Source organism: Rhincodon typus, chromosome 6 (genome assembly GCF_021869965.1).
Source record: "Rhincodon typus isolate 14 chromosome 6, sRhiTyp1.1, whole genome shotgun sequence".
Classification (NCBI taxonomy): domain Eukaryota; kingdom Metazoa; phylum Chordata; class Chondrichthyes; order Orectolobiformes; family Rhincodontidae; genus Rhincodon; species Rhincodon typus.
The window spans coordinates 55,589,683-55,603,787 of record NC_063337.1 but is presented as its reverse complement, the minus strand read 5'-3'; the positions used below and the strand labels follow the sequence as shown (position 1 = coordinate 55,603,787).

The 14,105-nt window shown below is 43.4% G+C and overlaps 1 protein-coding gene across 2 annotated transcripts in view; it reads left to right on the top strand.

Moving 5' to 3' along the window:
* Positions 1 to 6,042: 6,042 nt before the first annotated feature.
* ccdc90b (coiled-coil domain containing 90B) overlaps positions 6,043 to 14,105 on the top strand; it is a 37,826-nt gene continuing 29,763 nt past the window's right edge. The window contains exons 1-3 of one of the 2 annotated variants that reach the window (XM_048598315.1): positions 6,043 to 6,394; positions 6,507 to 6,655; positions 8,721 to 8,840. In XM_048598315.1, the coding sequence (XP_048454272.1) occupies positions 6,550 to 6,655; positions 8,721 to 8,840 (226 nt within the window). In that variant the 5' untranslated portion in view covers positions 6,043 to 6,394; positions 6,507 to 6,549. Of the gene's footprint in view, positions 6,395 to 6,503; positions 6,656 to 8,720; positions 8,841 to 14,105 lie in introns of both variants that reach the window. The other variant, XM_048598314.1, reaches the window with a different exon arrangement.

Sequence of the window (14,105 nt, the reverse complement as noted above, 5' to 3'; positions counted from 1 at the left end):
TCACAGTATCATATATGTGAATTTTAAAGAAAACAATAAAATTCAAAGTTTCTTCATAGACAATGTATTCTAATACCAATTAAGGACATTTCATTGGAAGATTTCCAAATATATAGCTGCATATATGATTTTGTGTTGAATATGTATCCAATTTTCTCTTCATCAATCTTCATCAATCAGCCACTTAAAAAATGTTTTCCATGCTTCAACAGCTTTAAAGACATTTCTCCCAAACTCCCTCTTCAGTAACTTAAAAATAATTATAATTATAAAAGGATGACTCCTTTTCGTTGATTCCCAAACCAGTGATAAAAGTTATTTTCGATTCATGCTGCCAAGTTTCTTCGCAATTTTAAGACAGTTGAACAAATCTTTTATTAGATTTTTGTGTTCCAATGGAAATAGTTCCAGGATTACAAATCATTAAATTATGCTTAACTAATGTTTTTTGAAGAGATAATGGAAAGGTCAGCACAGTCTGATATTGATCAGCTGGTAAATTGGGCAAAGTAATGGCAGATGGAATTTAATCCCAATAAGTGCAAGGTAATGCATTTTGGGAGGTCTAATAATATACTCAACGAACGACTGAGGAACCAAGGTGTACATGTCCAAAGTGTCAGCACAGGTGAACAGCGTAGTGAAAAAGGCATTTGGGATGCTTGCCTTCATTAGAGGAAGCGATGGCCTAGTGGTATTATCACTGGACTGTTAATTCAGAGACCCAGATAATGTTCTGGGGACCTGGGTTCAAATCCTGTTATAGTGGAATTTGAATTCAATAAATATCTGGAATTAAGAATCTAATGATGACTGTGAATCCATTGTTGATTGTTGGGAAAACCCCTCTGGTTCACTAATGTCCTTTAGGGAAGGAAGCTGCCATCCTTACCTGGTCTGGTCTACATGTGACTTCAGACCCACAGCAATGTGGTTGACTCTTAACTGCCCTCTGGGCAAATTAGGGATGGGCAATAAATGGTGCCTAGCCAGCGACACCCTCATCCCATGAATGAATAAACAAAAAATAGCCAGGGTGTAGTGTATAGGAGCAACAAAATCTTATTGCAAGGGTGTAAAACATTGTTTAGGCTACAAATGGAATACTGTGTGGATGTTCTGATCTGTGGATGTTAATGCACTGGAGAGGGTGGAGAGGGTGCAGAGGAGGTTCACCAAGATGTTGCCTGGGATGAAAAGTCTCAGTTACGAAGAGAGATTGAATAGGCTGGGTTTGTTTTTTTTTGCAGCAGAGGCTGGTGTGGGGTGATGGTATGTGATTGAGGTATACAAAATTATCAGAGGCAAAGTCAGATTAGATTATGAAACTGTCTTCCCCATGGCAGACCAGATGGCATAAGTTTAATGTAAGAAGCAAGTGGTTTGGAGGAGATGTGAGCAAATGTTTTGTCACCCAGAGGGTGGTAGATATATGGAACTTGTTGCTTGAGAGGGTGGTGGAGGCAAGTGAAGTGCTCTCACTACATTTAAAAAGCCTCTAGATGAGTACTTAAAACGCCAGGGCTTGGTAAGCTGTGGACCAAGAGCAGGTAAATGGGATAATTTAGTTTGGTGTTTGTTGGTCAGCATAGATGTGGTGGGCTGAAGGGCCTGTTTCTATGTTGTATAATTCTCTGGCTATCTCTAATTAAGCTTCACCAAAATAAATAGTCTGGCCCAAAATCTTACCAAGAAAATAAAGAGATTGTGGTCAATATAAATAAGTACCTTGTACATTGTTGGTGATTTTCATTACAAAATTATGCAAAATCAATGTAAAACTCAATGTCTCTTTCTCAACTGTTGAATACTTGTTGACAGTCAGTTTCTTTGAAAAGTAGCTAATAGGTTATTTGATCCCCATCTCATTATCTTGCAGTAAAACATCCCCCACGTTGTGAAGGGGAACATGTGACCTAGAATGAACAGTCATTTGAATGGTTTGTCATATGTTGGCACAGCTAGAACTAGTGCAATTGTCAGCACAGCTTTCAAGTTTTCAAAGGTACTTTAACAATTTAACATCCATTCAAATTTTCTGTCATTCTTCAACAAATGCATCAAAGGCTCAAAGACAGTGCTGAAGTTGGGAAGAAACTTACAATAAAATCCATTCATGCGAACATAACACAAAATTTCACATTTTGTCCTAGGCATAGGAAAATCCAAAATAGCCTATACTTTCATTTTTCTATTTGCTATTTGGCCTTGTCTCACAGTGTGGCCCAAATAAATCAATTTTGCTTTGACAAATTCACACAGCAAGATTTATAATCAAATTACAATTTTTGTAGTCAGTGAAGAAGTTCAGATAAATAGTGTATCAAGTCAATTGTCTGTGTGAGATTCCATAAGTATCTGCATAGCTGATACTTCTCTGATCTTTAATATGTCATGCTGACCTGAATAGGTTTTCAAGCTTGCAGGAATACTATTTCTGAATTCCTCCATGACCATAATTACGTTTACATTCTTGATTTTTTTCTTTAGCTTTAATGATCTAAACCACTGGTCTCACTTTACTCCCTTCCAAATTCTACAAATGCCCAATAAGGTTTCTTCCTTGCAGTCCTAAATTTTATCAGAGATAGTAGGAACTGCAGATGCTGGAGAATCCGAGACAACAAGGTGCAGGGCTGGATGAACACAGCAGGCCAAGCAGCATCATAGGAGCAGAGAGGCTGACGTTTCGGGCCTAGACCCTTCATCAGAAAAGGGGGAGGGGAAGGGGGTTCTGAAATAAATAGGGAGAGAGTGGGAGGCGGATAGAAGAGGGATAGAGGAGAGGATAGGTGGAGAGGAAACAAACAGGTCGAAGAGGCGGGGATGGGGCCAGGAAAGGTGAGTGTAGGTAGGGAGTTAGGAAGGGGATAGGTCAGTCCAGGGAGGACGGACAGGTCAAGGGGGCGGGATGAGGTTGGTCGGTAGGAGATGGAGGTGCGGCTTGAGGTGGGAGGAGGGGATAGGTGGGAGGAAGAACAGGTTAGGGAGGCAGGGACGAGTTGGACTGGTTTTGGGATGCGGTGGGGGGAGGGGAGATTTTGAAACTTGTGAAATCCACATTGATACCATTGGGCTGCAGGGTTCCCAAGCGGAATATGAGTTGCTGTTCCTGCAACCTTCGGGTGGCATCGTTGTGGCACTGCAGGAGGCCCAGGATGGACATGTCGTCTGAGGAATGGGAGGGGGAGTTGAAATGGTTCGCGACTGGGAGGTGCAGTTGTTTGTTGCGAACCGAGCGTAGGTGTTCTGCAAAGCGGTCCCCGAGTCTCCGCTTGGTTTCCCCGATGTAGAGGAAGCCACACCGGGTACAGCGGATGCAGTATACCATATTGGCAGATGTGCAGGTGAACATCTGCTTGATGTGGAAAGTCTTCTTGGGGCCTGGGATGGGGGTGAGGGAGGAGGTATGGGGGCAGGTGTAGCACTTCCTGCGGTTGCAGGGAAAAGTGCCGGGTGTGGTGGAGCTGGAGGGGAGTGTGGAGCGGACAAGGGAGTCACGGAGAGAGTTGTCCCTCCGGAAAGCAGATAAGGGTGGGGAGGGAAAGATGTCTTTGGTGGTGGGGTCGGATTGCAGATGGCGGAAGTGTCGGAGGATGATGCGTTGGATCCGGAGGTTGGTGGGGTGGTACGTGAGGACGAGGGGGATTCTTTTTTGGTTCTTATTGCGTGGACGGGGTGTGAGGGATGAGGTGCGGGAGATGTGGGAGACACGGTTGAGGGCGTTCTTGACCACTGAGGGGGGGAAGTTACGGTCCTTGAAAAACGAGGACAACTGAGATGTACGGGAGTGGAATGCCTCATCCTGGGAGCAGATGCGGCGGAGGCGAAGGAATTGGGAATAGGGGATAGCATTTTTGCAGGAAGGTGGGTGGGAGGAGGAGTATTCTAGGTAGCTGTGGGAGTCGGTGGGCTTGAAATGAATATCGGTTTCTAGGTGGTTGCCCGATATGGAGACAGAGAGGTCCAGGAAGGGGAGAGAGGTGTTAGAGATGGTCCAGGTAAACTTAAGGTTGGGGTGGAAGGTGTTAGTGAAGTGGATGAACTGTTCGAGCTCCTCGTGGGAGCACGAGGCGGCGCCGATACAGTCATCAATGTAACGGAGGAAGAGGTGGGGTTTAGGGCCGGTGTAGGTACGGAAGAGGGATTGTTCCATGTCACAAGTTTCAAAATCTCTCCTCCCCCTACCGCATCCCAAAACCAGTCCAGCTCGTCCCTGCCTCCCTAACCTGTTCTTCCTCCCACCTATCCCCTCCTCCCACCTCAAGCCGCACCTCCATCTCCTACTGACCAACCTCATCCCGCCCCCTTGACCTGTCCGTCCTCCCTGGACTGACCTATCCCCTTCCTAACTCCCTACCTACACTCACCTTTACTGGCTCCATCCCCGCCTCTTCGACCTGTTTGTTTCCTCTCCACCTATCCTCTCCTTTATCCCTCTTCTATCCGCCTCCCACTCTCTCCCTATTTATTTCAGAACCCCCTTCCCCTCCCCCTTTTCTGATGAAGTGTCTAGGCCCGAAACGTCAGCCTCTCTGCTCCTATGATGCTGCTTGGCCTGCTGTGTTCATCCAGCCCTGCACCTTGTTGTCTTAGTCCTAAATTTTAGTTGGCTAGCTTCAGTGATAAGCTTACAAACATTGAGTATTGGCCTTTTAGTAGCTTCATACTGTGCAGATTGTTATTCTGACAAACTGCCATACACAGTCATAACTCTACCTGTCAAAACACTCTAACATTAAAGTTCAAACCTTTTTTTGGCTACTTCATCTGTCCAACTCGTGTCTCAAATGAGGTAAAATACCTCTAACTCCATCCTCAGTAAATTTAGGAACTTCGTTAAATCAATTCCCTCATTACAATCAGAATCATCCTGTGAGGATCTTTTCTTTCCTACTTTAATCAAAGCTTTTCTTTGGCCAACTCATGTTTTCTATGATCCCCATCTTTTTGGAGTTTGAGTTTTATTATTTCCATCCTTTTCTGTTTTCTTTTCCTGTCTTTCTATTTCATGTTTTCTTAACACTATGTCCCTTCCCATTACTCTTGGCTTTTTTCTCTCCTCCCTTTCCGTTAGTCTATGTTTCTCACTCTCCTCACCTTTCATCTGTTTTACTTCTAACTCAAATATTTTCATTTCCACCTGTATCTTCACTAATTCCAGTCATGACTCCCCAGTTTCAGGTTTCCTTCCTTCCAATTCTTTATGAACATAGAACAGTACAGCACAGTACAGGACCTATTTTCCTACTCTAAGATCAAACTATCCTGCATACCTGACATTTTACTATCATCCATGTGCCTATCCAAGAGTTGCTTAAATGTCCCTAATGTATCTGACTCCACTACCACTGCCAGTAGCGCATTCCATGCACCCACCACTCTGTGTGTAAAGAACCCACCTCTGACATCTCCCCTTACACCTTCCTCCAATCACCTTAAAGTTATGCCCCTTCGTAATAGTCATTTCCGCCCTGGGAAAAAGTCTCTGGCTATCCACTCTATCTATGCCTCTCATCATCTTGTACACTTCTGTCAAGTCACCTCTCATCCTTCTTCGCTCCAAAGAGAAAAGCCCTAGCTCCCTCAACCCTTCCTCATAAGACCTGCCCTCCAGTCCAGGCAGCATCCTGGTAAATCACCTCTGCACCCTCTCTAAAGCTTTCACATCCTTCATATAATGAGGTGACCAGAACTGAACACAATATTCCAAGTGCGGTCTAATCACGGTTTGATAGAGCTGCAGCATAAGCTTGCGACTCTTGGACTCTATTCCCCTGCCATCTTGAATATCACTTTCATTCCTAGAAGTTTCTGCTTTTACATCTACTTTCAATTTATCTTCTTTCAGATGTTATCATAACATTTCCGAATAGATTGATTGTAAAAACTATAATAAAGACCAATTGTCAATTCTTGCGTTCTTGAAGAGATCGGAAACAGCTGACCTCTGGTGTCCTTCATAGAGAGGAAGCAATTTAAATGCATTTGCTAGTTCTGGTTTCTAGGTAACGATCTACACTATACGAAAATCCCATCTCATGATGGGTAAGGTCGGGATAGGGCTGAGCTATGAGGGTCCCATCGACCTATTACACAGAATTAAGGCGGAGATTTTCCACTTGTTTGTTTGCCAGCCCCACATTTTTCACACTTTAACATGAATAGACGGGGGCCTAGGTTGCTGAGAGGAGACTGTGGCATTTTTGCTTCAGCTGGTGAACGACTACTGCAACTGGTGAAACCACAGCTCAGCAAAAGTCAAAAGAAGAGAGCGAAAGGAGGCTAACAGTGCAATTACAGAATATACTTCAGTTTTTGCTTTGCAATTTTCACTTCACACCATAGGGTGACGCTAAACTGAGCTCTAAGAATTTCCGGAAGAGAGCGCGAGGTTTGTAGTTTCAGGAGTGGAAATGACATCAAGGGTAATGTTGTTACGTTAAATAAGCTTTTATCATTCATTCGGATTTAAATAGCAGTCGCAATTTACTGCTTTTCAGCAGAAATAACTGGTAAGGCTTGAATACTAAGAGAGAGAAGACGGACATGAAACGGATACAACATTGTAAGAGTTTGTTACAAACTTGCCACTTCCGAGTTCACGTTCTGCAGCATCGTTTAGACCAAAGTGTTGGAGCACTGTCAAAACGTGGTGAGTATGACTGTTTACAATAAACGTATTGATCTGAACTATCAAAATGCTGTCATTGGGGTCAATAAGTTCATTTTCCGGACGCACTGAACGGCATTTTAAAAAGTTTATCCTACGCCACGCAATGAATGTGGGTGTACAAATTCTCTGTAAAACTCTCAATCGCTCAGGTATATTTTGCAGCCCTGCTGGGTGGAGAGTTACCATTTTTTTTTGCCAGTTCAAAGCGAGTGGGATCTTATCTGCAAGTCGTGATGCTGGAATGAAAGTCTACAAAATCATTGAAAACACAATTAGAAGGAAAACCCAGAGGCACTTGCTGATTTTTTTTCATTGTCCACTCCCACTGCAAAAATATGACGATGAAAATATTAATTACAGTACACTTCCCCCCACCCAACACACACACACACAACCTCAAACCAACATGATCAGGACCTTTCCCACGAATCCTCAGAACAGGGTAAAACAAACTGACAGGACACGTTCCTCATTACCAGGTCACAACAATCTAAACTTCCATGTGAATATATTTGTAATTTAGTGATATCATAAAAATCTATAACAGCAAATGTGTGTAAGAGATTAATGATATAAAATTAATTCCTGAGAACAGAATTTTAAAAATCATGAATTAATGGTTTATCTATGAAAAGGATGTGACTGTTTTTAGAAACCAGAGACTTGTTTTTCTGCAATAGTAGGAACTGCAGATGCTGGAGAATCTGAGATAACAAGGTGTAGAGCTGGATGAATACAGCAGGCCAAGCAGCATTGTCAAGCTTGGCCTGCTGTGTTCATCCAGTTGTACACCTTGTTATCTCACTTGCTTTTCTGCCTCCACTTGTCCAGCACCATTTGAGGATTTGACCTGAGGGCTGAGCTTATATTGCCTCACCTCAAGGGACCTAATGACCTGCTGAAGATGCAGAATGCACTGAGATTAGAAAGTGCTCCATGTATTAATCAGCTGCAGGCAACTGTCAGGCCTGTGCAGATGTATGAATCCTTCTGCTGTCAGTAGAGTGCATTCATGCATTAAAATGGACAAAAGATGAAAAAAAATCTACTTTTGTTTTTTTAGTAATTTTTTTGGAAAAGATTAGTGAAACTTTTTATGGCTATTCTTTATTTTCAGTAAATAATCAATGTATCTTAGACAAAACAGAATTCCTAAAGGAGACAACAAGAACTGCAGATGCTGGAGTCAGAGACAACACTGTGTGGAGCTGGAGGAACACAGCAGGTCAGGCAGCATCAGAGGAGTAGGAAAGTCAATGTTTCGGGTCAGGACCCTTCTTCAAAAGGAGGGGGAAGAGGGCTGGGAAATAAATAGAGGGAGGAGGGGTGGGGCTGGGGAAAAGTAGGTGGGATGGTGATAGGTGAATGCAGGTAGGATTCACCAGTTTTAAAATCTCCCCAGGCCCGGCCTCATCCCATGTCCAAACCTCCCTCTCATCCCCGCCTCCTTGACCTGACCTGACACGACACAACCATCTTCTTACCCACCTATTCGCCCTCCCCTTCCCACTGACCAATTCCCCACTACCCCCTACCTGCATCCACTTATCACCACTCCATCTACCTTTCCCCAGCCCCACTCCTCCACCCTCCCGCCTCCTTGACCTGATACAACCTGTCCACCTTCTCTCCCACCTATCTGCCCCACCAATCCCACTGACCAATTCCCACCACTCCTTACCTGCATCCACCTATCACCATCCCACCTACCTTTTCTCAGCCCCGCCTCTCCTCTCTATTTATTTCTGAGCTCCCTTCACCTTCACCAGTTCTGAAGAAGGATCCTGAACCGAAATGTCAACTTTCCTGCTCCTCTGATGCTGCCTGGCCTGCTGTGTTCCTCCAGCTCCACACTGTGTTGTCTCAGAATTCCTAAAGGCTCTTCTTTCCCTAATGTAATCAATTCTGCCATATAGAGCAGACATACGTCATACAAGGCATTTGTTTCAAAAGTAAATTGATTAGATGTTTTGTATATTTCTGGACACTTATCTGGAACAATGAATGAAATAAGTAATACAAAGCTGATCTGTTTTGATTGTAGGTTTTTTCACTGCTGCCATGTTGCGCACGTATGATATTAGAAAGGTTGAACAGTTGTCCAAGGAGCAAAGGAGGTTATGTTTTGACACTCACGCTCTGGTTCTGGAGCTGGAGAATAATGGTGAGAAAGAAAGCAGCACTCCTGCCAAATGTTTGAATGTCATTGTATCGAACTGAAGTACAATATTAAGTTGAAAAAGATCAAAAATAACAGTTTCATTCTGTGTAGATGAGATTTGATATTTTATGTTTCAGTTTCTTTTGTAAATTACAAGAAGTTTAAATTAACAGGACAAACAGAACAATAATAAGTTTCTAACCTCTTGAATCTGCCTAAGGCCATCAAGTTCAGGCCTCAAGGTTGTCTGGTCTGTATCACATTATCCTGGAACTATACAGTGGCAACGCAATTCCCCACTATTTGGGTGCTGCCATCAGTCCAAAAAGTCATTCTGCCTACCACACAAATGAGTAACAACCATCACATTCCTTCAGCTCTTTGCACCACCCCACCCTTATCTGCTTTCCGGAGGGACCACTCTCTCCGTGACTCCCTTGTCCGCTCCACACTCCCCTTCAGCCCCACCACACCTGGCACTTGTCCCTGCAACCGCAGGAAGTGCTACACCTGCCCCCATACCTCCTCCCTCACCCCCATCCCAGGCCCCAAGAAGACTTTCCACATCAAGCAGATGTTCACCTGCACATCTGCCAATGTGGTATACTGCATCCGCTGTACCCGGTGTGGCTTCCTCTACATCGGGGAAACCAAGCGGAGGCTTGGGGACCCCTTTGCAGAACACCTACGCTCGGTTCGCAATAAACAACTGCACCTCCCAGTTGCGAACCATTTCAACTCCCCCTCCCATTCCTCAGACAACATGTCCACCCTGGGCCTCCTGCAGTGCCACAACGATGCCACCCGAAGGTTGCAGGAACAGCAACTCCTATTCCGCTTGGGAACCCTGCAGCCCAATGGTATCAATGTGGATTTCACAAGCTTCAAAATCTCCCCTCCCCCTACCGCATCCCAAAACCAGTCCAGCTCGTCCCCGCCTCCCTAACCTGTTCTTCCTCCCACCTCAAGCCGCACCCCCATCTCCTACCAACTAACCTCATCCCGCCCCCTTGACTTGTCCGTCCTCCCTGGACTGACCTATCCCCTCCCTAACTCCCCACCTACACTCACCTTTACTGGCTCCATCCCCACCTCTTCGACCTGTTTGTTTCCTCTCCACCTATCCTCTCCTCTATCCATCTTCTATCCGCCTCCCACTCTCTCCCTATTTATTTCAGAACCCCCTTCCCCTCCCCCTTTTCTGATGAAGGATCTAGGCCCGAAACGTCAGCCTTTCTGCTCCTATGATGCTGCTTGGCTGCTGTATTCATCCAGCCCTGCACCTTGTTGTCTCTGTTTACTCAACCAACCGTATACTTTCAAAATTCAGAACATGCTGTCCAACACTAGGTGCGATTCTGTGATTGGGCAGCACTGACTGAATAATCATGAGTAAGCCAAGAATTACACTAGATTACCAACCAATTTAAGATTATCTGACAAGTTTACAACACTGCTCACTTACATTTGCCAAAAGCTACATATACAGGGCCTGGTCCTCTTCTGTAAAAATAAATTTGCTCAGGCATTGTACCTATATAATTAAACAATTATTTGGATGACACTTTCCTGATATGTTCCCCATGAATGTTGTGCCCAACCACAGTCAATTTGCCTTTTCTTAACTTTTTTTAAAAGAAAATGCTTAGGTGGTAAATGGTTGAGGAACTGCCATGGAGAATGCACTAGGAAACAATCAGAGTCCATTTACCCACAAATCAGCACCCCCTCCCATTTATCATGCAGCGTAAATGATCCTTTCCTTTGAAATTTTGTATTGTAACATCTGTTCTGATGAAAGATGAGTGTAAGATGAAAACCTTTAGCATCATGGAACAGAATTTTACAGGGTGAGGGGAGAAATTTGGGATAGACAGCCAGCAAATATTCCTGCTTGGTAACCGTGACATGCTGTGGGTGGGCTCAATTGATAGAACCTGGGCCTTCTGCCTCTCCTCAGTGGGAGGATATCTCACCCTCTGGGGATGCTTTCCAATATGCAACAGTTCTGGCAGCATCCCTTTGGTACTGGGCATGTCTGCAATGTAGGCAGACCTGGGAAGAAAGAGCAATGGATTGCAGACCAGGTATACAAGATATTGGACAGGAAGGTTTAGTGACCGTAGGGAAGGAGTGGAGAGGTGAATTTTCAATTCCCCGTAGGAGGAAGGAAGGGTATTGGGTGCTGTCTTCTGGACGGGTGCCCCTGATGCCACAGTAGTATAACCTTTCTTGACCTTTGTACAAAATGAGCAGCATGCCTCCACCTGCCTGCTGACACCATCTATTTTATGGTATGGATGGAGTAATATTGGGGTCAATCAAATCAAACTCAGTGGATCCTTAATTATTTATTTACATATTGTGAGAAGGCTGCCAATTTTAACACTCATCCACCCTCTCTATTTGGAGGTGAGTGGTCTGCTAAGGGTTGCTTTGGAAGGTGGTGGGCTGAGCACATGCACTATTTAATGTTGAACCACCCCCAACCCCACTGCAATACTGAAACACATCTTCCAGGCATGGCATGGAAAATCCAGCACCATGTCACTTCTTCAGAAATACTCAAGTTTCACTCCTGTTCTGTCCTCTCAAGCAAGTATACATTAAATTATCACAATCTTTTAACTTTAATCTTTTGTGATTTTGCCTTTTTGACTTTCTGTAAGGGGCTTCATGGAAGATTTTCATAACTCTTTGTGTTACCTCCTCCTGTATATTTTCTTAGCTTGTGTGCTACCTCCTCCTCATGCTCTCTTCTTACAACTTCATATTTTCATACATTGTAAAAACTGAGACCAAGGGCTTTTTCAGTATTTCTGCCATTTCCTTATTTCTGCCATTTCCTTAATTCTCTATAAGCAAGAATTCCTTTTGACATATTTACTAAGCCCACTCCTTTTATACTTGCCAGGTTTTTAGAATTTTTATTACAGGTGGACTTCCTGCCTAGTCCCTCATGACTTTATAATCCTTTAACAAAAAAAAACTGAGAAAACTGCAGATGCTGGAAATATGAAACTAAAATGGAAATTGCTGGAAGCGTCAGCAGATCTGAAGGGTCAAAGGGTCACTGGACCTGGAACATTAACTGAGGTTTTTCAGCAGATCTGTTTTTGAGTTATAATAATTAATTTCCTTTCAATCATTTCTGTCCTCTGCATTTTCTTTACAATAGTTAGTTTGAAATTGGTCCATACCCTTTTTCAGTCTTAAATTTTGATTGCCCTAGTCATGCAAGGAGCTTCATCTTTTGCTGTACTCGCTTTACTTTTTGTGGCAATAAATCTAGCTTGTATTCTCATCAGCTGTTTGAGTTTTGGTCAAAAACTGATAATTGATTGTGGGTACGTAAATTGAGTATTGCTGAAAAAGAGACATTGGGCTGGATCTTACAGACTCCCACAGTGGGAGTGGGCAGGTGCCCAGCTCACTACCGTCCCAGCCACGTCATAATATGCAGGGTCAGTGAGTGTCAAAATTAGCATCAAAAACAAAGTTGCTGGAAAAGCTCAGCAGGTCTGGCATCATCTGTGAAGGGAAAAACAGAGTTAATGTTTCGGGTCTGGTGACCCTTCCTCAGAAGCAGACCTGAAATGTTAATTCTGTTTTTTCCTTGACAGATGCTGCCAGACCTGCTGAGTTTTTCCAGCAACTTTGTTTTTGTTTCTGATTTACAGCATCCGCAGTTCTTTTGGTTTTTTTTGTCAAAATTAGCATCCTGCTCACCTTTTGTAAACAAATAATTCAGTGTCCATTAACCTTGTTGAAAGTTCAGTTGATTCCAGTATTTCCCAGTCCACGCATTAAAAAGGTTGATGTAGGCAGGCATGCAGGAGTAAGCTGCCTGTTCTAGGTTTTTTTTAATCAACCTGCTCAGAGGTATTATGATGCACCTCTGGAGCAGCTGGGGCTTGAACCCAGGTCTCCTGAATCAAAAGTAGGTCAACATTTTGTCCTGTGTCTGATGCACATTGTTTTCTCTCCAGTTTGTGGGCTAGTTCCTTTTAATTGCATTAAAATTTGTTTTGCTTTCCTTCAGTCAGGGACTATTAATCTTTGCTGCCTCTTTACATTTATTTTAAATTGAACCTCTTGGACCGTTTCTTGGCACAAAATCGATTGCTGTCTGTTCCTTGTCACAATGAAAGTCGCAGAAAAAGTCCTGTATACGTTGTACACCCCCTTCTCTTCGTCCACTATTTGTGTTACATCTCCCCTACTTTTTGGATAAATTAAACCACATATTATTCTGCATTTTGCTGTAATTTGTTTACGTATTTCTCTATTTTCTTTCCAATGTTCAGTGGTTTATAAGCAACTCCCAAAGCACTGGCAGTTCCCTTCTTAATCCTTAACTAGCATTTTCACTATCCCATGTATAACATTTTATTGCTACCAGCAAGAGTGGTCTTTCCTAAACAGCTTCAGGACAAGCCAGGGAGCCATGTACAGCCAACCTCCACTACTGGCCTCAGTACAACCACTTGCACACTTGTAGAGAGACGAACAATGTTACATATTACCCCCATAAGTGCCCCTTCTATAAATTGTGGCGGATCTCAAATTCGGCAAAATAGGTGACTGTCACATGTCTCCAAGAATTTGCATTCGGTAAATAAATAATAGTAAAATTTATTGCTGAGTCATAGAAGTGTTACAGCACAGCAAAGAGGCTGTTATGTCCATTATGCCTCTTTCAACTCTACAAGCAAGCATCATTAGGTAATCTAATCTCCTGCTTTTTCCCCATATTCTTGTACACTATTTCTATCCAAATAATCATCCGATGCCCTTTTGAATGCCTTATTTGAAAGGGAATCTGATATTGAACCTGGCACACTACTTTTCTTCCTACTCCGTTGTCCTTATTTTCGTACCGGCTGTTTAGCTTCCTTGCCCTGCCTTACCCTATGAAAACGTAAGAAAACCTTTTGCATCCTGGGGACTTAGTGAACCTTAGCTGTATTGTCTCCAATGCAAATATGTCCTTTTAAATATGGAGTTCAAAACGGCACAAAATGTTCCAAATACCTTTTTACATAACTGAGCTAGTCTATTTTTTTTCATGGACAGTTGTTCCTGTGAGAAATTAACAGCCTTTTGTTTTTAAAAAAGCAAATTTTTGCATGAAGTGTCTTGTCACTTAGTTCTCATACAATCCCTACAGTGTCGAAACAGGCCCTTCGGCCCAACAAGTCCCCAATGACCCTCGGAGGATCCCATCCCCATCCCCATCCCCATCCCCATCCCCATCCCCATCCCCAT